Source organism: Topomyia yanbarensis, chromosome 3 (assembly GCF_030247195.1).
Source record: "Topomyia yanbarensis strain Yona2022 chromosome 3, ASM3024719v1, whole genome shotgun sequence".
Classification (NCBI taxonomy): domain Eukaryota; kingdom Metazoa; phylum Arthropoda; class Insecta; order Diptera; family Culicidae; genus Topomyia; species Topomyia yanbarensis.
Window position 1 is genome coordinate 15,647,341 of NC_080672.1, and position 25,031 is coordinate 15,672,371.

Consider the following 25,031-nt stretch of genomic DNA (forward strand, 5'->3'; position numbering starts at 1 on the left):
CTTTTTAATATAATTGGAACTCACTTATTCGATGCTTTTGCATGCCTTATAACAAATTTATTTCCTATAAATAACTAGGATATAGCTTAGCAAATAAGCAGTATTTCACCATTTGATGTTCTTATCAATATCAATTGTCCATAAGTATTTTTCTATATTTTGTTCACCTTCGAAGAACGCAATGATTCCGTTATCAGGGACGCGTAATTTTACCGCCCAGTTGGAAAAGAGGTTATTATTGATCTTTTTTGGCATTGGGAGATTGTATATAGCCCCACGCTGTGCTGTTTAATTGCAGTTAACAATAATCAATTGACAGGTTAATTTAATAATTTAATATATCCTTTTTACTATAAATATAATAGAAAAGCCTGATTAACGTGATTATTCGCATCTCGCTAACCAACTTCTCTTTCCAAAAAAAGTCTCCTTTCCCTCGACTCCGTTTTCGTTTAACGGGTGATTTCCGTGATGTTACAGTAGAATCATCGGAATTGGTAGAAAAGTATCCATATGTATGCGGACAACTCCAAAATAGTTCACAGACCAATAAATTTACGAACAGAATTTGTAGAGTCGCATGAATGAAATATTCACCAGCAATTTTTTTAAAAGTAGTAGTTAGCACTATATTCTATAATTATCGTAACTGATCGTAAATTGACTACTTTGGCCACGGAACACCGAGTTGTTGTATCTTATTGTGACATAAATCAGTAACATTCATCAAACATTAGAATGGAAGATAAAAATAGCATCTGCTGTGTTTATGTTTACGCTGCGAAACTGCTAAAAACGAAACGAAATGCGGCAAAGCGACCGAAGCATACCCAAACAACCAGAAATCGCATAAAGTTGCATGGATTACATCGTGCAAAGAACTGTTTAAAATCATTATCGTATATCTGTATGGGTCATGTATATATATTTTCGCATATAATGATATTACATGAACTTATTGCGATTAATATCACAGAATCGCATAACCATGCAGATGAATTCATGTAATGTATGCTGAAACTCGTCAGAATTCCTCAAACTGATCAATATACGTCAGTTCCAACAGTTTCCTTTATCACACTGTATTGTGTAGGTAATACATCGTACAAACTGATAGTTTATAACAATAAACGTTAAGTCGGATTATACGTTGCATCATTGTAGCAATGTGCAAATAAATTCAACCATTCCTAAAGTTTTCACATTTGTAGCATAAAGTGAGATATATAAAATAATGTGTGATTATTTCAATAATAAACGATTTATAAAAGCTCGAAAAAGTGGGACATACAGCCGATTACTGCAGCGATATAGGAAAAATGGAAACTTGTGAATAATGTAACAATTGAAAACCCCGAACATGATGGAAAGCAGAAACAGTGCTTTCCACTGAAAATCAGTACGAAAGTTACTTAAAGTATCTACGAACATTGAATTACCAGCCATTGTTAATGATTATTTACAAGGCAAGCATTTGCAGCTGACAGGACGAATCTTGCTGCTGACATTCGGTACTAGTCTACGGAGTTCCACATCACTCAAACAGCAGTGAAATCTATTGTAAGAATCCTCAACTCCGACTAGAATTGGAATCTGCCGAGTAATACTCGTACCATTATGAGGACCCCTAGAAACATACGCATAATATAAATGTCGGGAAATGGACAATATTGGCACCAGGGATTTGAAAACTACTTACTACTTAAATAAAGCATAGGAACAGCTTGACCGACCTTTGTCAATATCGTCGACTAATAACATTGACAGTTCACCAGTTCACAAAAGTAGTACTAAAAACTTTTTGCCAATTCTCTTCAAGGTACACGAGTTTCCTATAATTCTCCCTATGGGCATAGGAATATATTATGGGACCAGCAAAACCAAAAGTCCTACTGAATTTCTAAATCCATTTATAGATGAGCTACTACCTATTTTAGAGCATGGGTTGGTGATTTTAACGGTAAACATGGTAGTCTAAAATCCACGACAAAAGGTATAAACGGTCATATCGCTAGTACAGTGGTATATCCGCGAATCAGTAGTTTAAGCTTTACGAGTTTCGTTTGTTTTCGATGTCGGACACTTCTTGCTTTGGTAAGTCTTCTGCGGCTTGCAGGCTTTTATATTTTCTAGCCAATATAACCAGGTTTTTCTTTGTAGCACCCTTCCATTCTTTGTTTGTCCAGCTTTTCGTTTGAAGAAAGCTTCGGTCACATCAAAAATCCGTCACGAACTCACGAAACCGGAACAGCAAGAACACGTAGTTGTTCCTTTTCGAAAAATAGAGCAACAATAAACATCTATGAATAAATTTAAATTTTTATTAAATTTTGTATTTTTTGCATAAATCTACATATATTTTGAACTTACATTTATAAATTTACGGGATATTTTCTTGAAAATTGAAGTAACAATTTTTCAAGTCTTTTATTTGGTTTGGCCTCTTGGACATATGAATACAGAGTTGCCATTGTGCCAGAAATATCTGCACAGATATACTTTTATAACTTCATTAGATAGAAAGGAAAAATCCTTTTACTACGTCAGATGTATAAATCGTGTAATTTCTAAAGCACAACTTACCAAATACACGAGTTAGTTCAGTTAATGTAGTGCCCTATCGAGAAAATATATTGATTTCAGCAAATTTTGTGTGAAAATATTGCTTATACCCCTTTAATATACCACATGCATGAACGGTTATTGACTATAAATTCAAAGTTTATGTTACCAGAATATTAAGTACCCAATTTCGCCAGATAATTTAGTCTTGATTTAGCAATAATCAGTCTAAAAAGAGTTGGTAACCATGCTGTGATGTATGTAAGTAATGTGTCTGCCTGTAAAAAATTTCAAATTAACTCGCGATATGAGATACAATGAAATTGGAATTAAGCGATATATCTTAACCAAACATATGCATATATAAGTAATATTTTCCTCGTACAAAGTAGTAAATTATATCACGTAATGACATCCGCAAGTAAATTGCGGTTATACGAAATAATTTGGTTAAATGTGTGATGAAAGAAGAATGTCATCGTCAAAAATCGGCATTTCTGATAAGTAGGAGATATATCAGAGAAGAGAGTGCCGCTTGACGACTAAGAAGTTGAAGGTTCGAGTCTGGATGGAAGACTAAATATGTCGGATATAAGAGGAACAAATACAAAAATAATGTGTGCACAGCTTCCAAGGTAATGACAAGGTAACTATCACGCCATGGATAGCAATATTGGTTTTGGAACTAATTTAGTTTATTTTTTCGTTTTTTTGGCACTGAAAAGAAATACGGTGGAAATCGTATATGACCACCAAAAAAATCGTAATTATAACTGACACACATCGCATATATTGCTAAAGTAAGTCGTTTATAATGTTCCTTTGCATCGCAAATATGAGGTTTTAAAGTCGCAATGAGTATTTACGTTACTTGACATGTAGTACATAATTCACATAAACTTATTTTTTACATCTCATATAGTAGAACTTTTTTTCATAATGCATATCTATCGCCTCCACTTTTGCACGCATATGGCGCATTTGAAGCACCTTTTGCGATTTAATGTTAACGTATGAATGTACGCACAATGCGATCATAGATTGTGATATAAGTGTAAAATGGTTTTCTGGGATAGTGGTACCGGTGATTTTAGTACCATTTGTGTTTGCCACCCTAATTGTATTCGGGCCTTAATGTACTTCTCGCTTGTATCGCAACACTTCAGAATTCTGACCGCATAGTACGATTAACTTTCCGGTGGTCGCGCTAGTGCACTGAGTGCACGCTGCTCTGAAAAGCTAGCGAAATTGTCTTAGAGCATCAGCGGCGGCTCGTTCAGTGGACCATATACGCGACTTCCGGAGGGTTAATCTGAATTTTGTTGGAGAAGATTGAAATTGTAATAGCATGTAGTAGTAAAGGTTTCAGTCTTCACCGTCTATTACTGAATTCGCGACCGAATCTTTTTTGGTAAAATTTTCGAAATCCATCCACACATTCCACAAACAATTTCAATTAAGGTTCAACTGAGAACATCTCAATAAGCAGCCATCCTGGAAAACGAAAAAAACCACTTTTTTCTCACACCGTTGGGAAAAGCGTCATGAAAATGAATGAATTTATTCGGGGCATTGTCAGAGTATTACTGATTGGTTTTTATAAAAAAAATTCCAACGGCGTGAGAAAAAAAACTGCTTTTTTTCGATTTCTAAGATGTCAACTTTTCTAAGCTTTCTCAGCTCAACCTTAACAAATTTTTGAATTAAACAAAAAAACACAAAAACCGTCCAATTATCATCAGTTCAATGCCACCCGTCTCCTCACCACCCCTGGAACGAATTAAAGCAGTAGTTCAACGACCCAATTACCGATTATGCAACAGTCATCGCAACGCAGACACACAGAAGAAAAGCGATATGAATAGCAGCGTGGTAGGTATACCCACTTGAGCCTAGCCAGCCAGTGCAGTTCAGTGCAGTAGTGCTGCATAAAGCATTCCATCGTGGCCGCTTCAAACCGTCTGAGTGTTTGCAAAGTACCCCGGGAAAGAAAAGCGTGTAAAAACAGCCGTTGCCACCCTGCTGCAATCTCCCCCCACACATATTTGCATCATCCTATCGTAGCAAGCCGGGGAAGAAGAGTTTCAAAACTCATCGGTCGTTCCATCAAATGGATTGTGATGCCACGCCGCACCGCACCAAAGCAAGCCGGTCGGTCTTATGCACTGATCCTGTTCCGACCGGGCGCCCGCGAACGTATGCATGTATGTGTGTATGTATGCTATAATGTTACGTGTCAAATGGGAAAAATCATAGCCGCTGGGTGGCTGGCTTGTTCTAGTCTATTCTCTTCTGGCTAGCATTCTCCGTACAATGTCCCAGTTCCATCAGTCGCAGATCCTGGCCAGGGCTCTCAGCATCATCCATCGAACAGCAGCGCCTTTCAAAAACAGGAACCAGTGTAGTTAGCGACTCTTGTCATGAAACTTGCTTTGATGTCCTGCTGCAGCGCGCAAGAGTCTATTGGATATGTGTACCGCGGCATGTAACGAGTCCGGGAAAGTATGATGCGTCAGTGAACTTCCAAGACAGGTAGGAAGCTCGCAGTAGGATACATAAATCTCATCGTTAACTCCTTCGCCCACGTTTAGTAAATCAAACACGGATCCCAGCCGCCGTGGTATGTGCTCGGAATTCAACCGCCGCAATTTGGACTATCGAATTCGTGTTTCGCTTCTCGTCAACTATTCCGCGGCGCAGTCTACTACGATTCAACCCATCAATCAAGGTAGCCTTGAACGGAACAGTGTCATAATGAATGGTGGAGTTGGTGGACGGGGGGGAAAGAAAAACACTGACGTGCGAAGGCAACGATTTGCACTCTACCATTTGTCACGGAAGTCAGCCGAATGTCAGAATTCGATTTTCAAGCACGTTCAACGTTCTGGTACAGCACCAACAATTTGCTTCTATTTCGGTGGAGCTAGCAACGAAAACGAAAATTGGGACTGTCAGCTTGACGTCTACACCGTTTTGTAGAAAGTGTTGCAGACACCTTAATTCGAAGGTTGAACCACCATTTTTCGTGGTGTAATCTAATTGAAACCTTAAAGGGTCGCTTTCAAGGTAAAATATCGATTTCCTATCATTGTTCGTAACAATGTTTTTGAACTTGAAAATATTCCCGTAACGGAAAAAAATTTCTCTCTGGCAAAATGCGATTTCCTGCTTAGTAAATTGACGGCTTGTCACGAGATGTCAGACGCAGTTAGACTGATCTCCGCAAGCATTTTTCAAGCTGTCGTCACTGGAGAACGAGAAAACAGAAATTTGTTAGCCTACTAATCCACACGGAAAGAGATTTGACGAAGAAAACAAAACTGATGTTGTCTCAAATAGTTGATTTGTCGACGAAATTCGGATTAGGACGTAAAAGCCCGATGTCAAAAATTGATTTTTTGTTTCTCAGATATTTGAAATTTCGAAAAAAAGTTTGATTTATAAATTAGAGGCATTTCGGAATATATTGTAGGAAAGCCATCGCCACCGGGGGGTGACAGTGTCATCTAATCCTAACCACAATTGCATAGTATTCCAATTATTATCAACCCGTAGTTTACCATCTTACATACATCATAAAACTGCGGAAAGATAAACTTGTTCCTGTCTGGACAAACATCCGCCCATTCATAATCGTAACTCCACCGAAATGACTTGGAAAAATCTCTCTCTCTCTCTCCCCCTGAAAAGGTGCTCTGTTTAACCGAAAACAAATTTTGGGTAAGCATCGCAAAAAAAAAATACGCAAACATAAAACGAATAAAACTTATCTCGCCGAGCAAACAAAGATTGCACTTGGTCGCATTGTTTTAATATCAGGTTAGATAAATTCCTATAAAAGTCTCCCCGCCAGATTCAGCACAGTTTATTCGAAAGTGGAATCTCCGGAAAAGCTGACCTTTTAGTGTGCGAAAAAGTTTGTATCCAGTGATCATAGTTACCACAGAAAAGGGGTACAGTGTTTCGGGGACCGATTGCGAATGCAGTGTGAGGCAGCGATAGGATGAAGATCTACCTGCTACTTGGATTACTGCTTGGCGCAATATCGGCGCTGTATGCAGCGACTGGTAGGAAATATTACCAAATAATTTCGCGATTATAATAAGAACCTTTTTCTGTCATGTCCTGTGCTGTGTGTGATTGATTCTCGCGGTTATCTGTTCCGTTTGCATCGCGAGTGAATGCGCGAGTTTTTTTTGTTCGAGTGATTTCGGAGTAGTCAGCTTCTCTGCGCATTTATAGGGAAGTTTTAGATTGTTTAATTTTTCCTGATGAGTAGTGACCAACAAATATTTTGCTTCGATTTCAGATAAAGTGGTGTGTTACTACGGCAGTTGGGCTACGTATCGAACTGGAAATGGAAAATTTGACGTGGAGAACATCAATCCGCATTTGTGCACGCATATAATTTACACGTTCGTGGGAATTGATTCCAGCACAAATACGGTTAAAATTTTAGACACCTGGAACGATATCAATTTACGTGAGTACAGTGTGTAAAGTTTAAAGTGTAGTACTAAAAGGAAATATTTTCGCTTCAGAGGGCTACAAGCGGTTTATCGCGCTAAAGCAAACGAATCCCAATGTGAAACTGCTGCTGGCTGTGGGTGGTTGGAATGAAGGATCAGCATCCTATTCTGCCATGGCTTCCTCGTCGGTATCCCGAACTGGGTTCATCCAGTCGGTGGTTAGTCTTCTGAAAACGTACGGCTTTGATGGATTCGACATTGACTGGGAGTATCCGACGTTGCGCGGCGGAAGCACCGACGATCGTGTTAACTATATCACGCTGCTGTCGGAAATGAAAACGCGCTTCAATAGCGAAGGTTTGCTGCTGTCGATCGCAGTAGCCGCGACCAAAGATTATCACCGATCGGCTTACAATGTGCCGGAGATAAACAAATACGTGGATTTTGTGAACCTGATGGCGTACGACTTGCACGCCTACTGGGATGCGCAGACAGGTCACAATGCACCACTGTATGCTGCCACGTGGGAAACTGATTCGGTTACCAGCATGTACAATGTGGTGAGTAGGTGTAGATAAGATGTTTTAGGTTGGATATGGTTGGGGAATGTAACTAAAATTCGCCATCCTTGTTAAATCAATATATTATCACTACGATCTGATACTTTCTTGAAACTAGTATAAAAAACGCTACGAATTAAATTCAAAATTACACAAACGGCGAGCTCTTTGCCATACGTTTGAATCATTAAAGTTGCCTCAAATTACTAAATGCTGTTATGAATAAGATTGATACATATGAATTTGGGTGAATTAAAATCGATTATTATTTTTATTTCTGTTGGAACTCCGCAATTGATAATAGTTGCTAGTGTCAGATTATTAGTAACTTGGTATGCTGAATGCTATAAATTGGTTTCGATATCTGTAAAGAAAAGTGAAAATTTTATCGAAGGATTTGGTCTCACAAAAGCAAACGATGCCAAGGATATTCAAAATATTTCTTGAATGAACGCTTCCCCGTGCTTTCTTGTTTCAATGTAGGAACATGAACAACAACTTAAAAATTGTAATTCACTGTTGGGTATTACTTTAAACTTAAAACACAGAGCGCTAGATATCCCTGTTTAAATCAATGATGTACATGGATTTTTTAAGGTAAAATAGATCAAATCTTTTATTGTATTATCCTTACCGACTCCAGTTGTTACTGAACGGTATGGATTATTTTTTGCATTATTTAGTTTAAACAGTTACAATGTTATATTAAGTGTCAAAGTACGACTAGCACTTTTTCAAAACATAAATAGCTATACTAGAACTAGAAATTCGCAACATTATCATATATTTTTATACTGAGTAAATTATGCATGATCTTCATTGTACCAATTATAAAACAGTTTCATAAGAATCAGTTTGCAGTTGCTTATAGGAACTAAGTCTTGAAGGATCGTTCTGTTGTTCTGTTACTAGATTATCGGAAGAAGCAATCTTGTTATACAATTCCTACATATTTGATATTCGGATCGCCGGGGTTCTTTTCAGATATATTTTGGGCCATTCCTGGTTCCACCGGAATGTTTTCGTATCATCATATATATAAACCGTCGATCTCGATTTTGTGGGCGTGCATGTATCAAAATTCTACAGTCTATTTTCAACCATCAAAGACATCACTCACAATACTCAGTGTGCTCTTTCTTCTGTTCGAGTCAGTGTAAAGCGAACGAAAAGAACAGTTACTTGTGTGCATTGTCTGAAGAACAAAGGATGCCGTTATTTTTATTCTTGCGTGATCTATCAAGATGACTGAGTCTCAACAACAAAATATGATTATCCTGCCTAACACAGTGGCCATTGACTTTAGGGTTTTTTCGCGTAAGACCAAGTATTCGTGATGTGCTGAAGGTGAAAATGCAGCTTCGGTTTTCGGATGTCACCTTCATACAACTTGAGCACGTCAGACATGCGGTGCTGATAACCTTCAATAAATTCGCCCAGGCGAAAAGATTCATTTCGCAGAACAACTTAAAACACGTGCTCGTTTGCGACAACGCTGAAATCAAGATTCCGATATATATGGATAATGGGAATATTGAAGTCAAATTACGTGATTTGGCTCCACTTACTTGCAAAGTGGCTATTAAAAGATTCATGTCGTATTACGGAGCAGTGGAATCTAATACGGGGGACACATGTAGAGTCTTTGTGGTGAGAATGCGGATTGACCAACCCATTCCCTCCTACCTTACCCTGCAGTGCAAAGCAGAAGGGGGTGATACCATTACACAGCGAACTCTTTGTACATATCAAGGACAAACTAATACGTGTCAATTCTGTGAACAAACGGCACACTACGGACAACCCTGCCCAGAAACTGCTGAGGAAAGCTCAGCTGCAGAAAAAATGCCAACACCCTAGCTCCAATATCTTTACCTGAACCACAAACGGTTGCCAAATTTGTGCAATAATGGCAACTGCGTCGAGTACTTCAAACTTAATAACTAATACCATCAGTGAAGAAGCTACCACCAAGGATGGAGTGTTCACAATCGTGACCCGCAAGGGCAAGAAGCCAGGAAGAACATCTGATCGCGAGTATCAAGGCAGTAATCAAGATGATGATACGGACGACAACGAGAAAGACATGGATAACCCTAGCGAGAGAAGGAAGTGACTTTGATCTGTTGAAACCAAATCAATTGTTGGTGGATTCCTTACAGACGAATAGCACGTAGGCCCATTCGGGAACAAAATTGAATAATAACCAGCAGAGGAATCATTAAAAAGCAGTTTACCGTTTGAATTGCTTTGAGCATTATTCCAGGATCACCGATTATAAAGAATTGCGACCGATTTCTGGTAAGTTTTTGAAAGTCTCCTTTCAAGAATTTCAACTTCGATACTCAAACACTCGATCACTTTGGTATCAAGAGACGGCGATGTTTATTTCTGTGTTTAACCGCTGTTGTGATTCTTCTACCGAATCCACTAATTAATATTTGGTTTTAAAAATGTGTTGGTCACAACGGTTATATGCAGTGCACATTATATACCCTCTAAGAGTTAAAAAATCATGTTCGCATTCATTAAGAACGAGAATTTCAATTTAATTAATTTAAATGACTTTTCATGACAAGTTTTGTGTCGTGCCCAAATTCCTGGCATCTATGACACTGGGTCAAGTTTTTGAATTCTGCCCCATATCGTCTATAATGTTCCTGTTTTATTCGAACGTGGACCATAAAAGTGCTTTTTCTAATACTTTCAAATTATTAACCTCATTACGGTTAAAATGAATTAAATAAAGCTCCTGGATAATTTCAGAGCGTGCTGGCGTGTTGGTGCCATTAGCCTTTCTCTTCCTAAGCATAACTTGTGAAGGGCCAAGTAAATGTTTCAATTCGTTGGATGTTTCGTCCAAAGTTTGACCTTGCGGTAATCCTTTCAAGACAGCCGTGAATGGTATATCTGTCTTGAAATCATTCGAATAAAATAAGATACAGGAGAAGTCGTTTGTGGCCAATCAAGTCCTCCACTGTAACTCGACAGTCTCATATTTGGCCAATCTAGAAAGAGGCTTTCACGACCGAAAGGAATGTCGAAAGCTCAGTTTGAAAGGCTCTGAAGTCGGAGATCATCACTGTTATCGGTGGAGAAGAATGCTGTTTCTTCTCATTGGCATTACGCACAATTTCTTCTGCTTCACATTCGGATAAAACATCGAATGAGTTGCTACAATCAATAGGTTTTTAGGGTGGAGAAGTTACCCTTTTTCGTTTATTTTTAATATTTGGCACACATGTTAGAATAATTATTCGTGAAAAATATCGATTGAGAAAAAAATGTAGAGGAAGACTGTTGCTGTCGGTAAACTCTATAAACCAGAAACTACTATGATTTGTGACCGGATCAAATGAAGGTTCAAGCCGGACTCTGATCGATATATTTTGATACCGTATTACGCACGCATAGGTAGCTATTGTAAATGCCCAATCAGTGGAAAAAGTTTCGGAGCACAATAACAGGTTTGGTTACGCTCTAAGGGATTTGTTTGATTTGTTTTCATTTTCCGTCGGCTTCTGTCCGCACTGAGTGCCATTCACCAGCACCAGAGAGGTAACTCCACCATCTGGATCCTAGATATCAGCCCATCAACTCTTGAACCGGGCTCAACTTCTTTACTTCCCTTCCGAAGGAAGACGCTACCACAGCTTTATCACGTAGGAAACTTTCAAGGACCTAGGCTGAGATTGAACCCAGACCCACTGCGCACAGTAGGAAAAAAATGCGATCCAAAACGCGACTTTTTAAAGTTTTTCCAGTAAAGGTGTTTTTATGTAAAAAGGTCTGAAAAATTGATTGCTAGTATTTACAATTACCGCACGATACACCATCATGACCATTTCGCCCCAATTTTTCCTTTCGTTTAAATTTATGTTCAAGAATGAATATTTGACGCAGAAGAAATGTGAATACGGCTGCTCAAAATTAGTATTTCTTATGTAAAAAAGTTTAGAAAATCGATTGAAGATAATTTTAGTAATGTCACGAAACATATTTTACCCGAATTCTTTGCACAACTAAAGTTTGAAGTTAATCCTGGCTTTATATTTCGGTAAATGGCTATATATGGTTTATCAAAAGTGATAATGTTTACAGTGACGGCGCTAAGGGGGGGGGGAGCGAAGGGGGCAATCGCCCCGAGCGGCAAAATCAGGAGACGGCATTTCCTACTAAACAAATTTCTATTTCATTTTTTAGTAATTCTTCAAGTTTCATTAATCTCGATAAAAATCAAGTGCGGGTGAAACGCTTGAGTTTATAATATTTTGGCACCTGCTGTTTACTATGAAAAAAGTAGGGGATCAGGACGACGGATGCGTTCGACCAAAATTATATACATATTGCTCAGTCTCAAAAGATTCAACTGAGATGAGTTTCCGAACGCATTTGAAGTAGTGGGAGTATGCAGACTAATTTACTGGGATTAAACCAGGGAACTCTATCATATACAGAGTGTTTGGTTCATGTTTAAGAATCTCTCGAGCGGTGATAGGGAATCATATTTAGGGAAAAATCGTTCTACACAAACTATCAAATCTCAACAGTTACAAAGTTTTTGAACTTTTTTTGTAAACAACTTGTTTGTTTTTAAATATCTCGAAATCAAAAAGTATACTTTGTATTTTCAATCTTTTAATTCCATTGAAAGGATGTTTCCGTTCCTGTTAAATATCGGGTGCGTTGGTCCAGCATGGTCGATGGGACAACCGGTCTAATAAGTGTTCTTTAGAAGGATAGTTTCGTGCGGTAGCGTACTTTATTCGACCGGTTTTTTTGAGTGAGTGGATCCGGCGATTAGCAAGGGGTAAACAAACCAGCATTTTTTTTGTTCACTGATTGCTAGACGGAAGGGTATCCAAGAGCTTAACAATAATAAGGCTGTTGGGAAGGGCGGAATTCCTAGTGAACTTCGAAAAGTTTAAAAAGAGACCTGCTGTGAGAAGCAATCCACTCCGAGACCGGGATAATCAGCGTGGAAAAAAACATGCCCTCGAATTGGTTGAATGGCCTATCTTCAAGAAGCTTGAGCTTGAGCTTGTGCAACCACACCTGGTTGCTACTCCGTTATCGATCTGGACTACCTGATGTTGCATAGGGAATCCGTAGAAAATTATGCTTGAGAGTAGCGAAACATCTCTCAATGTGCAACTCCTGGTAATCCTAAAGTGTTTATTGATCAATACCGGCGCCGACCAGGCCCGAACGTAGATCGCGGAAGGAAAGGGAAGGAATTGTTAGTCCGATACTTGCTTTTGCTAGAGGCCGTATATACTACTGCGCACTCCACAAGTATCACGGGAGGAGGATATTTTTGTTAGTAAAGTATAGAAGTTGAATATACTTCTTCTTTACCGACGCCAGAGAGGTGATTCCACTACCTAGACTAGATATCGATCCACCAATTTCATGGACCGGGGACCAACGGGCTTTACTTCCATTCCGAAGGAAGACGTGACCACAGGTTTTTTCACCTCAGAAAAATCTCAACGACCTCGGCTGGAATCGAACCCAGGCCAACTGGAATGAGTGGCGGCCACTCTTACCACTCAACCACCGGCGCCGTCTTGGTTGAATGGCCTATCTTCAAGAGGGGCTACAAACTTGAACATAATATCTTAGAAGGAATAACTCAATTCCGCCTACAAGATAGTCTCTCGTGTTCTGTTGAGGAGACTGCACCTGTTGGCTGAATGCTTTGTCGGCGAATATCAAAGCAGGTTTCGAGAAGGACGATCAATGACGGACCAAATGTTTACCCAGCGACAAATTCTGGATATATTCCGGGAATACAACTTGCGGACTCACCATCTGTTTGTGAATTTCAAGGCGGCATGCGAATCAGTAAAACGAAATGCACTGTGACAGATAATGATTGAGCGAGTTTTCCCAACAAAACTGATTCGTATGACGCTGGGTGGGATAAAACCAAGCGATACGAAGATCTGATGTGCAAAAGGGCGGAACCATCATCAGAAGATCTCACATACTTCTTGGCTTCGCGATCGACGTCGACATCATTGGCGTTGATCGCAGAGCAGTAGAGGAGGCATTGTTGCCTTTTGAAAGGGAAGCTGCAAGAATGACTGTAAACTCTGACAAGACAAAGTACATGGTAGCTGGTAGAGAACGTGGCAGTCGTGTTGGGTTCGAGGTGGAAATCTATAGGGTACGGTACGGTACAACAATCTCATATATCTTAGAACACTAGTGACACATGATAACGATGTTAGACGCGTAGGAAAGATGCATGTCGCTGTTGCGAATGTGGTTTACGTAGTCAACTAAAGTCCCACAGCCTAAGGATGCGCACAAAATTTGCTCGCTGATACTCTCTGTTGATCTGTACGGCCATGAGGCATGAATGTTGAAGGAAGCAGAATATCGAGTGCTCGGTTTGTTTGAGAGAAGAATACTCGGCAGCACAGTACCAAATGGAGAATGGCACAGTCGCATGAACCCCCGGTACCAAGTATACAACCATGCTGGCATAGGAAGACTGTTAAAACACGGCACACTACAGTGAGCTGAGCTTGTAATGCGGAATGACAAAAGAGAAACCAGCTAAAGTTATGATCATCAGAGAACCTGGAAGAGGTCGTCGACTTCAGGGCAATCCCCGCAATCGCTGGCGGTGTATTGAGGAAGATGCGCGTGCGGTGGGCGTCTGTGGAGGCTGGGAACCGGCGATCCAAGATCAAGTAACCTGGAGCTCTAAAATACATTCAATTATGTTTCGGATTATCCAGATTGTTCGGTCACTAGGTCACTAAGATAATGATGACGAATTTTAATTTGTTTACGTTTGCACTAATCTGGTTACTCGATATTCGAGTAACCATATTCGGCCCACAGATCACTTTATTTTGCACGCACAAAGAACTTGTAAAACGCGTAGAATCCGCCATCCACGGGACAACCTGTCACGTCTTCCGAATGATCCGCGTTGAAATTAAATTTCTTTAGATATGGTTAATCGGAACGACTAATTTTGCACAATCTTTTCTTGACACAAATGAAGCAAATACAAGAGTAAAACGTAAATTGGAAAAAATACGTTTCAATTTTCTTGTTGAAAAAATTGACGGGAACGAAAAAATATACGTGACTGATGCGTAGGCCTACTGCGATCAGAATAAATTAAAATGATGAGAATTAATGAACCGAAACTTGGTTTGGTTTAGTAGGCCAATGCCTGGTCGTTAGGTGCAGAATTAAATCTCTCTAAATTTTTAATAAAATTGTTGAGTAATTTTTCGAATTTACATGTAAAAATTTCAAAATATTGTTTGTTTACAAATTGTTGTTCCAAACCGCAGAGTATTTTAAACAAAGGAACATGACATAGCATACCGTTGCTCTTTGCAGAACAGAAAAATTGAATATCGGTTAAAAACCGCGTAGAAAATCTCCGAAGGCTCCGAAAAATAAAATTTTTGGCCATAAATCAAGATTTTAAGGGTATACAGCATTTTTCATAGCATTTTATGAAATCTACAACCAAATCACTATAGCATTGTCATTTGTAATACTCCAAAGGCATGAAGAAAGTGAACGTTGTGAGAATGAAAAGTTAATTATGTCCCACTTTTCCCTGGTGCATATAGGGCTCCAAAACAATTCTTCATCAAAACTGTGGGGATCAAGGAGCATGAAACACCTGTTTTAATTAAGATAGGTTCTTCCTTCGCAGTGCTACAAGCTGCTCAAAATTTATCATCCGATGCTCAATACAATCCCTCTACAATGTTTACAATAATCAAATTGTATGTAAAAGGTAGTCGAAGACAGTCTAAATTGATAGAGTTTATCAGTTTTCAATAATAATAGTAATAGTGAAAGGAGTCGTAGCCACATTTTTTGCGAGGAAATGTATGCGCAACACTCTAGTCAGTATACTGCTAGGAGAAAATCTCGACAAACATGTCAAATGGTCCTAAATGCAAATGACAGTTTCTCTTTGTTTACTTTCTCTTTCGCTAATAACTCGGCAGTTTATACGTTTGCTACTCAACTCTCAGCAGAATAAGCTAGTCGAAATCAGAGTTTTTCGATATTCTGAAACAATATTGAAAAGTTTTAAGATGACGCCGTAATAATCGAAAGAGAAAGTAAACAAAGAGGGGCTCTCATTTGCATTTAGGACCATTTGACATGTTTGTCGAGAAATATTGACAGTAAAATGTGAAAAATTTCATTTTCGTGTAGACCCTTTCTAATATTTTTATCATATTTGTTTTTATATGTAAAGGTAGGAAATTATTGAACTCTTTTGAAAATTCATTGTAAGAGGGGCGGCAAACGTGGGTAGCCGTTTTACCCCAATTCCTCCCATAACTCAAATGTAAAGTTAATCCTGGGTCTACATTTCAGAAAGAGGCTGAATGCGGTTGATCAAATATAGTATCTCTTAGGCAAAAAAATCTTGGAAATCGATTGAAGATAGTAAAAATGACCGCACGAAACGTGTATACTCGTTTTGCCCCAATTCTTCCAATCACTCAAGTATGAAGTTAAACCTGGCTGTGCTTCTAGGAAAGAGATTGAATGCCCACATCTACCTACAATTTCAGACAACACAAAAACACTTCTCAATTAGTAGTTACCACACGATGCCATGTTAAAGCTATTCAGGTATTGTTAAAACCTTGTTAGTACTTTAAAGATAGATATGCTACAAATTTCCTATTGCGGGTAAGTTCGTCGATAAACTGATGATCTGGCAGGAAATCTGCACATGGGTCGGAAAACATTGATTTTCATCACAATCAACAAAATGGATGGACGTCAACCAAGGCCTGAAAATGTGTACTGCCGTTTATTAGGATCAAATTTAGGGCCCCTGCAAATTTTGACCACATTTGGCGAATTTTTATTATAGTAAGAATTTGCAATAGTGATTCCGCAATGAAAGGGTTGAACCTACCAAAATATCCGGAACTTCGCCCAATCGAAGTATATAGGGGTATTAGCTAAACTGAAGAATAGTAGAAAAATGACTAAGGATACTATTTCAATGACTAGATACGGGAAAAGCATCATAGTACCATCAGGCGGGATTCGAGGTTTTCTAACAAAATATGAAAGTTATTCTAGTTCTCTGTAACGATCTATCTGCTACCGTTCCACAGGTAGTCGCATTACCTTCACATTGTTTTGTTTAGTTACTCCACCGTGCGGCGAAAGGACGAAATTTTTCCAACTTGGAACAGTCGATCAAACAACAAACAAGTATATACATGATATCGCCAACACAACGAGGAAATCTTAGCCGGAAGTATACCAGTTTATTCGAAGAAAAATGATATCGAAGAGGCTGATCACATAGCGAGCGGAAAATTTCGTAAAACGTTGCTTTGTTCCATGCTTTTCGTATTCCTCACACAAATGAAAGTTTTTCGCGGTTTGTGTAAATGAAGCACGAGAGGTGTTAGCAAAACTACTGTGTGCTTATAGGAATTTTCCAGAAAAAAAATTCTTTAATATTGCAACCAGTTGACTACAGTAAAGTATCGATTACTAAATAGGTAGATCGACATAGCAGGATCGAACACAATGTTCGTTCTCGATAACGGATTGGTCACATAAAAATCACGCACACCCACACCATCTCTCGCACTGACCCACCAGTCTGTGCAACATGTAACACCAGAACAACGGTCGAACTATACGACCTACGTCAGCAGCACAACCTATCCATCTCTATTCGCGACATCCTGTCAAATTATCCGAGCGTGGTTATGCTCGATTGTCATCCTTCAAGGATGCCAAATTGTTCGGCTTCATCCGCAGGCGGACCTTCCGCCACATCCGGACGGGCCAAGAGCTCAACAAATTGTAGCCAACCAGGTTTTCGATAGCCGGTATATACGGGTAGCGGGATGTATCCGTCTCGGTGATTCTCGACGGGGATTACGATAGTATGTCAGTCGAGTTGGTATCTGTTTTGCTGACCTACGCTAGGTCAATCGCTGCATCTTCGGCTGAGAAAACGGTACAGATTGAAGAAAGGCGAGGCCTGTTCCTTAACGATTACCGCAACTCTGTCGACTAGCTTGAACGCTTCTGTGAAGATCCATACATGGTTTGTGAACCGATCTTTTATTAACTGATAGCACTTAACTCGGGATATCGCATGAGAAGGGGTCCTGCCTATATAAACCAGTGTTCGTGCATGGCTGTCTTTCGTACCAGGAGCGATCCCTGATCCTGTGAATTCGTTTAGGATGTTCCGTACTGGTGTACCCCTGAAATTTGTCTTAGGTGGTCGGAGCATAATGTAGGCAGTCGTATTCTGATGTCCTCTCCAGATATATTAGGGTGCCTCGGAGCATAATGTAGGCGGCCGTCCACCGGAACGGAAGCAAACCGACCTCGACACAGGCAGCCTTCGCTGAGTACTTATAAGTAGATTGGAAACCAGTCGAATTGAACTGTTCTACAGAGGAGCCAATACAGTCACGAAACCGACCCAGTTGTGCCTTGTGGTTCTAACTCCGTCGTAAATCTAGCCGTGAATAAGAGCTCCTGTGGCGCTGAGGGCAATCCGCCTGCTCCAAGTCAGATACCGGTAGCTGATAGTCCGGATCAAACGTTTCCTCCTTTCGCAATCTCGTTTGAGGGATCTTAAGTTGTGAAGGACCTTCGGTTCCCAGCGGAGAGGAATCAGTGTTCCACATAGCTTGACTGGTTGACTAGTGGCTTGGAGCGTTGACTTTCCTACACTTTGATAGTAATGTCATCGGCGTGCGAAACAGCACGCACGGATCCTTGGGGGCCTGCGTTTTCTTCAGTGAAGATTCCGCATTGTTAACCGTCGATGTCCACACGGAATGTGCGATCGTTAAGATTGTCCTTTATGACGCTACCAAAGTTTCCGGTGAACTCCTCAGCTGGTCAGCTTTCGGAAAACTTCCCTCCATCTAACCGGGTTGGCAAAGCATCTTCCCAAAAACACCGATATGGGATCCGGTCCATGGTTCTGTGCAGAAGACAAACTGGGATGGGGATTATCAAAGCCATTTTCTAAACTGATGGAATAGGTTGCTCGTCCCGTCCCATTTGATGGAGCGTGTTGTAGCAAGGGGTATCCGACCTCATTGAATCCAGTAGATTTTCCGTGCATATCGGCTTGAGCTCCTGTCAATTACCTACCTGAAGATGCCTTGTTGAAGCTCTGCTCAGTGTGCGGTGAAAATGATACCTCGTTTCCGGATCTATGCCAGGAAGGTCGGCGAGAGGGTAGCATCAGTGAAAATAGTGCAGAAGTGTCTACCGAGTATGCCAGTGGTCCCATTGACAACGAGTAAGCGCCTTCTTTTGCCACCAGAGGTATACGCTATCCTCCACAGGATGTATTTGATTCGGGTTAGATGGCGTCCAGAAAGGCATTCCAGCTCTTTTCTTTAGCTTCTTTAATGTTCCTGATCGCGTCTCAAAAGAACGAACTCAGAATGGGTGCTCGAAGCATTTCAAGCATTGCTATTGACTAACGCGGAATTCCAGAATAACTGAACTGTGCTAATTATACGAAACACGTCTAAAAAGTGATTGATTCCAAAATGAACCTAGATCCAGAATCTAATTTATGATTGTCCAAATAGATTTCTCAGTGTCAGTAGGTTTAGTCAAGCAATATCCTGAACACAAAGAATTGTCTGCTAAATCTGTGAAAACAGGAGGCGGAAACTTCGCAAAGGGCTTAAAGTTCCAAGGCAAAAACGTTTATAGTTTTCAAATAAGGGTAGATCAATGGCACGTAAGACAGGTCTCTGCTATCCAAGATATCACCAACTGGGATGTCGATTAGTCTATTTTGGTAGGGGTATCTTCTAACAGGGAATCACCAAGTATTGCATACGACCAAGCAACTTGCTCGAGGACACTTGCCACAGTACCCGATATTTCATGTTTCTGCCAAGACGTGCTGAAGTTTTCGTTGAACGCGAAGAATCATTCGGAAATAATACCATTTGTCTTATCAAGAGAGTTTGCCCTCTCATTTCGCGGAATTGAAGAATCAGCAGGAACCCATACAAGTACTCCGAGATTCTTGTATACACCCCGAAAAATACGGGGAGCAGCCATCGACCTACAATGAATAGAGAACCTCAATGCCACTTAGAGTGACAGAAAAGATGAAAGAATGGTGTGTGGGCATAGTAATAATGATTCTGATTATAACTGGACGTAAACGGAAAAGGAATTACTGAGCTTGTAAAAAACGTCATCCGTCAGTTTCGAACATTTTCTCGCAGTGAATGATCACATGGAAAATAAAAAGTGTCTTGAAAATTAACTCAATTATGAGCAAACGTTGAAGGATTTGCCGAAAGGAATTGAGGTAGGAAACTAGTTTGCCCGGTTTATGGATAACAATCACTGTTACTTATCTTCAGTCACATAGACCAATGTCTCCAAATAGATCGCATCAAAGTTTTCAAGTATGTCTGTGATGAAACTTTGCCCTCGCGCCAGATAGTCATTGTCACTTACTAGCGCTGATCGATTGGAATGGCCAGTGAGTTAAATTCGCGTGGATCAGTCGGATATTATATCAGCTGCATTCGCCCAGGCAAAATGTCTCTGACAACCGCAGTTTTGGTTCAGACCACAAAAAAAGATAAGCCGAACATAAAAAAACAGTAAGGGATTATCTAATCCTATTTGTGCCGTTTCTATACGCTTCGAGTTAGTCGTGATGCATGGTATTCCGCAAGGAAGTCATCTCAGGTCACTTCTATTCATTTCTTATATCAACGATGTGATATAAACGATCGGAAAGATTTGTCGTATGCAAAAGACCAAAAAAGAAAAAAAAATAACACTATGAAAATTGAACGGATGCACTTTATATGCAAGCAATTTGATATTTTCAGCAGAGGGTATGAAATAAACCGAATGATTCTGCATTCCGAGTTCTGTAATGTTGGACTCCAGAAAAAGTACCCATTACGTTTGATTACAACTTGTCCGAAGTTCTCGACCCTCAAATAAGCTACATGAAGGATCTAGTAGTAGTGCTAGGTAGAAAACGGGATTAGAACGCCTCTTGAATCATGTGTCACATTTGTTTAGCATCCAGCTCTATTGAACATTACTAAGGAATTGATTCCTGAAGATAGTTCAAAAATCAATTATGCATAATTTCTGAAAAATGATAACAAATCGATAGATTCCACAAGTTAATTCGAAGATCCGTAGGAAAAACAACCAACCATTACATTCATAAAACAGCGGTCCAGCAATCGGTTACGCACCTGTCTGCTGTTTATTAAACTTGTCAGTGGTAATTTCTAAGTTTCCATCTAACCTTAGTATGTACCTAATATTTTGACCGGCTAAGAACACAATAAATAATGGTCTAGTTTTAAACAAAAGCAAAGTCGTGGCAATGTCCTCCTTTTGTTTCAACAAATTTTGCAGTCCAATTTCTGAGCTAGTGCTACGATTCCCCTGACACTGAGAAGCATAAGTTTGAACAACAAGAACTTTATGATTATTCCAATATTATACTCAATACGATAGTAGCTTCATTGCTTTTGAAATATAAATCCAGTAATACAGATCGATTTAAACTTGACACGAAAAATAATTACAATCTCCCTTCCTTCCAGGCCGCCTCCATCCAGGGATGGCTTGATGATGGTCTCTCTGCCAGCAAACTGATCGTAGGCATTCCGGTGTACGGTCACACATTCACTCTAGCTTCGGCAGCGAACACGGGCGTTGGCCAGCGAACGGTAGGCCCTGGAACGGCTGGACCGTACACTTTGGAAGCTGGCACTCTGTCCTACTTGGAGATTTGCGAACGACTGAATGCCGGAGGTTACACTAAAGTTTTTGACTCAATGCAGCAGGTTCCGTACGCATTCTCCGGCACCCAGTGGATTTCATTCGATGACGTTTCCTCGGTTGCACTTAAAGTGGCCTACGCGAAGAACAAAAACGTTGGCGGGGTGATGCTTTGGTCTATCGAGTCAGATGACTGTAGAAATATTTGCGGCGGAGGAGCTTATCCAATTGGAACGGCTGTCTACAATGCAGTTTTTGGATCCAGTGGAATTGTAACGACGACTACAGTACAGCCTGTAAGTACGGCAAAAACGACTGCGATCAGTACACCAGCACCGACTCCGGTAACCACCGCTAAAACTACGACGACCACTGCCAGCAGTGGTCAACTGATGTGTCCATCCTCCGGCTACCTACGGGTTCCGAATGATTGCAGTTCATTCTATCAGTGTAATCCTGGATCGTAAGATACTATTTTAACTCTTTGCATATTCATTGTTCTAACCGTTGTGTCTTTTTTCCAGACCGGTTAACTTGTCGTGGCGCATTCAATGTTCTGCTGGATTGTACTTTGATCCAAGTAGCAACACTTGCAACTGGGCTAGCCTAGTAACCTGCTAAGCTATCATCTCTATACTAAAAACAGTACTCTCAACAAAAATTGCTAGACTTAACCTATTAAAAATAAAAGTATTTCTCGTTTGCGAATAAACCAAAACTTTTTACACAAAAAAACCATGCATTTCAGTTATCGAACTGGTTCATCAGCATCGACCCCAGTTAAACTAACACCGCATTTTCCTCCAACAGAGAACGTCTTCTGCTTCTACCAAACGGGTGCCGCCTTTCGAACGGGAAACGGACGGGTGGCGGTCACCGATCTGAACACAAACCTGTGCACTCACATGGTCTATCAGTACATCAGACTAACGACCTACGGCAGCATTCAAACGATGGACGTGAACCTTTCCGAACTGCAGCAGTTTGTCGCATTGAGAAGCAACGGCGCGAAAACACCGAAACTGCTCGTCTCAGTAGGCGGACCGCTGCAAAGTTCGCGTGAACTTTCGGCGCTCTTTGCGGTTGTGTCACTGCGTCGGGCTACGGCTACTGCGATCCTCGGCTTTTTGGATCAATACGGTTTCGACGGAGTGGATTTCCATTGGCAGTGGCCGGTGCTGAAGGGAGGTAATCCAGAGGATAGAACCAATTTTCCCAAGCTGCTGGCGCAACTGAGAGATACACTTCAGCCGAGCGGGAAAATACTTAGTGTGTCAGTTGCTCCTACAAAGGATTACTTCTGGTCTAGCTACGATGTACCGGAGATGGCCAAGTACGTAGACTTTGTAAATGTGATGGCATTCGATTTGCATGCCTACTGGAATGCACAAACGGGACACAATGCTCCGGTTTACCGGTCACTTGAAGAGACTTCCAAAACCGAACGAGAACTGAATGTGGTAAGTTTGACGCGGTCTCGTGATTGATGTTAATTAATAACTTAAAATTTTTCGTTAGGACTTCATTTTGACCGGATGGATAGAAGCCGGAATGAATCGCTCGAAGATCATTTTGGGCGTTTCAGCAAACGGCCATAGTTTCAAATTGGCAGATGCGAATGTCAACGGAGTCCGATCTAGAACAGTTGGACCAGGGCCGCCGGGTAGTTATACCGCTGAAGATGGCGTGATGAGTTACTTGGAGACGTGCGAAACGATTCGAGCCGGCGGTTGGACAACGGTTTGGGATACTTCGGCGAAGTCGTACTACTCGTACAAGGGTACCACGTGGTTATCATACGAAAGTTTGGCATCCTTGGAAAACAAGATAAACCTAGCCAGAGGAAACGCGATCGGCGGTCTGGCGATGTGGGACATGGCAGGTGACGATGTGAAAAATATCTGCTTAGGAGGTAAATTTACCCTGCTCCGTTTCATCGCCGAAGCGTTGATTAGGAAGGCGGGGGATGAAAATGAAGGAACAACTATTATTATACCGCAAACAACGAAAGCGGCAGTAACAACGACAACAACAATTACTACAACGCAAGCTACCCCTGGTTCCGAGTTCCCTCAATACTGTCCCACTAGCGGATTCTATAGGGATCCACTAGATTGTGCTTCGTTCTACCGGTGTGTTGGCGGGGCGAAATTTGTTAACCTGGGAAGGACAACGTGTGGAACGGGGTTGTATTTCGACACCAAGGCGAACGTGTGCAATTACGCGAAGAATGTTAACTGCAGCTAGGTAACAAGATTCTGCCTAATTTTATTATTGGCCAATAAAAATGCAACTTCAACTGAGATTAAGGTTAAGAATTTTTCTTTCACAGTGTGTGTGGCTTAATTTCACGATAAACGTCACATTATTAAACTACACAATGATTCCAATATTATAAGCCAGATACAAAAATTTTTCGCTGGTATAACTCAATATTTTTAGTTGAAAAACAGCTCATGTTTGAAAGAAGGACATATATTTCAAGGCATTTGACCAAAAAACGGACCAATGTCAAAGGCCAATAGACACTCTAGTATGTAAATATACGTTATTCTTGGCAAAGCTAAGTTTGAAATTCTTGTTCTCTGAAACATGTTTGGTTCACTAGCACCGATTTAAACTGAACCCATGGCTTAGCTAAGTAGTTCAAATGCAGTTTCATATGAATCTATGAAACTGAATTTGAATTACTTTGCTAAGCCATCGGTTCAGCTGTTACGAAAATTTATAGAATTGGTATAGTGTTGAAAAATAGGAATAGAAATTATATCTATACCAGATGCTAAAATTTTTTTTATTGTCGATCGAGGAATTTATTTAGTTTACGAAAACATTGTACTTAAGAAGTGATTAATTGGCTATCTTCTATAACTAAGCATAACAACCACACAACATTTAAAAAAAATTATGGATTTGTGTTCAAAATACCTTGTACGGAATATCATTAATCCTAGGATCCAACCATTGCCGACTTTTTTTAAATTTTCTCTAAAAATGCTACCAAAATATTGGTTTGATCTAAAATTATAGGCAGTGGCATTCAGGGAATGCCAGAATAAAAAATCATTTCTTCTAATCGCATGGTGGCCTCCTCCCTTAAAGCATAGTATAAATGTTGTCGAGTCATAGAGTTAAACGAACTCCAACAGCCTCGAACAGAACTATAGAAATGTGAGTTCTATTATTTTTCAATTTAATGATCCATTGTCAAACTTGGTTATTTATTGTTCCACTGTTCCAGTATATAAAAAATCTTCTATTTCAGAGTTGGTATTTTAACACATTTCTGATAAATAGTTTTTTAAGTTGATTTCATCGTCTATTTCCTGTTTTCAACTATCGAAGACAACATTCGCGATACTGAGTCTGGCTTCTTCTCGATCCAGCACGAAACAAACGATAAAGAACTGTAACTTATGTGTGCATTTCATAAAGATCAAATGAAGTAAAAAGTGACCAAATAACGTAATTTTGACTTAAGATCTTTTCCTATTAGACCAAGCATTCGATAGGTAGAACTTTTGCTACAATTTTTCAGAGCTTAGGCTTGCAGTAGATACCTTTATCCAATTGCAACACATCAGACACTGACTACTGCTAACGTTCACCAGATTGGTCCAAGCAAATAAATTAATTTGGCATA

The 25,031-nt window shown here is 40.1% G+C and overlaps 3 protein-coding genes across 3 annotated transcripts; all 3 read left to right on the forward strand.

The window, feature by feature from the left end:
• Window positions 1-6,425: 6,425 nt before the first annotated feature.
• On the forward strand, window positions 6,426-22,098 carry LOC131693988 (chitinase-3-like protein 1). The gene is made up of 5 exons (XM_058982307.1): window positions 6,426-6,629; window positions 6,872-7,045; window positions 7,104-7,591; window positions 21,211-21,851; window positions 21,913-22,098. The coding sequence occupies exons 1-5, from the start codon at window positions 6,566-6,568 to the stop codon at window positions 22,007-22,009; spliced, it is 1,464 nt and encodes a 487-aa protein (XP_058838290.1). The 5' UTR covers window positions 6,426-6,565; the 3' UTR covers window positions 22,010-22,098.
• A 27-nt stretch (window positions 22,099-22,125) lies between these two features.
• LOC131686794 (acidic mammalian chitinase-like) lies at window positions 22,126-22,875 on the forward strand. The gene has a single exon (XM_058970789.1). It carries the CDS (start codon window positions 22,126-22,128, stop codon window positions 22,873-22,875), a length of 750 nt encoding a protein of 249 aa, XP_058826772.1.
• Window positions 22,876-23,053: 178 nt separating this feature from the next.
• Window positions 23,054-24,051, forward strand: LOC131693989 (acidic mammalian chitinase-like). The gene has a single exon (XM_058982308.1). It carries the CDS (start codon window positions 23,078-23,080, stop codon window positions 23,633-23,635), a length of 558 nt encoding a protein of 185 aa, XP_058838291.1. The 5' UTR covers window positions 23,054-23,077; the 3' UTR covers window positions 23,636-24,051.
• Window positions 24,052-25,031: the final 980 nt, after the last annotated feature.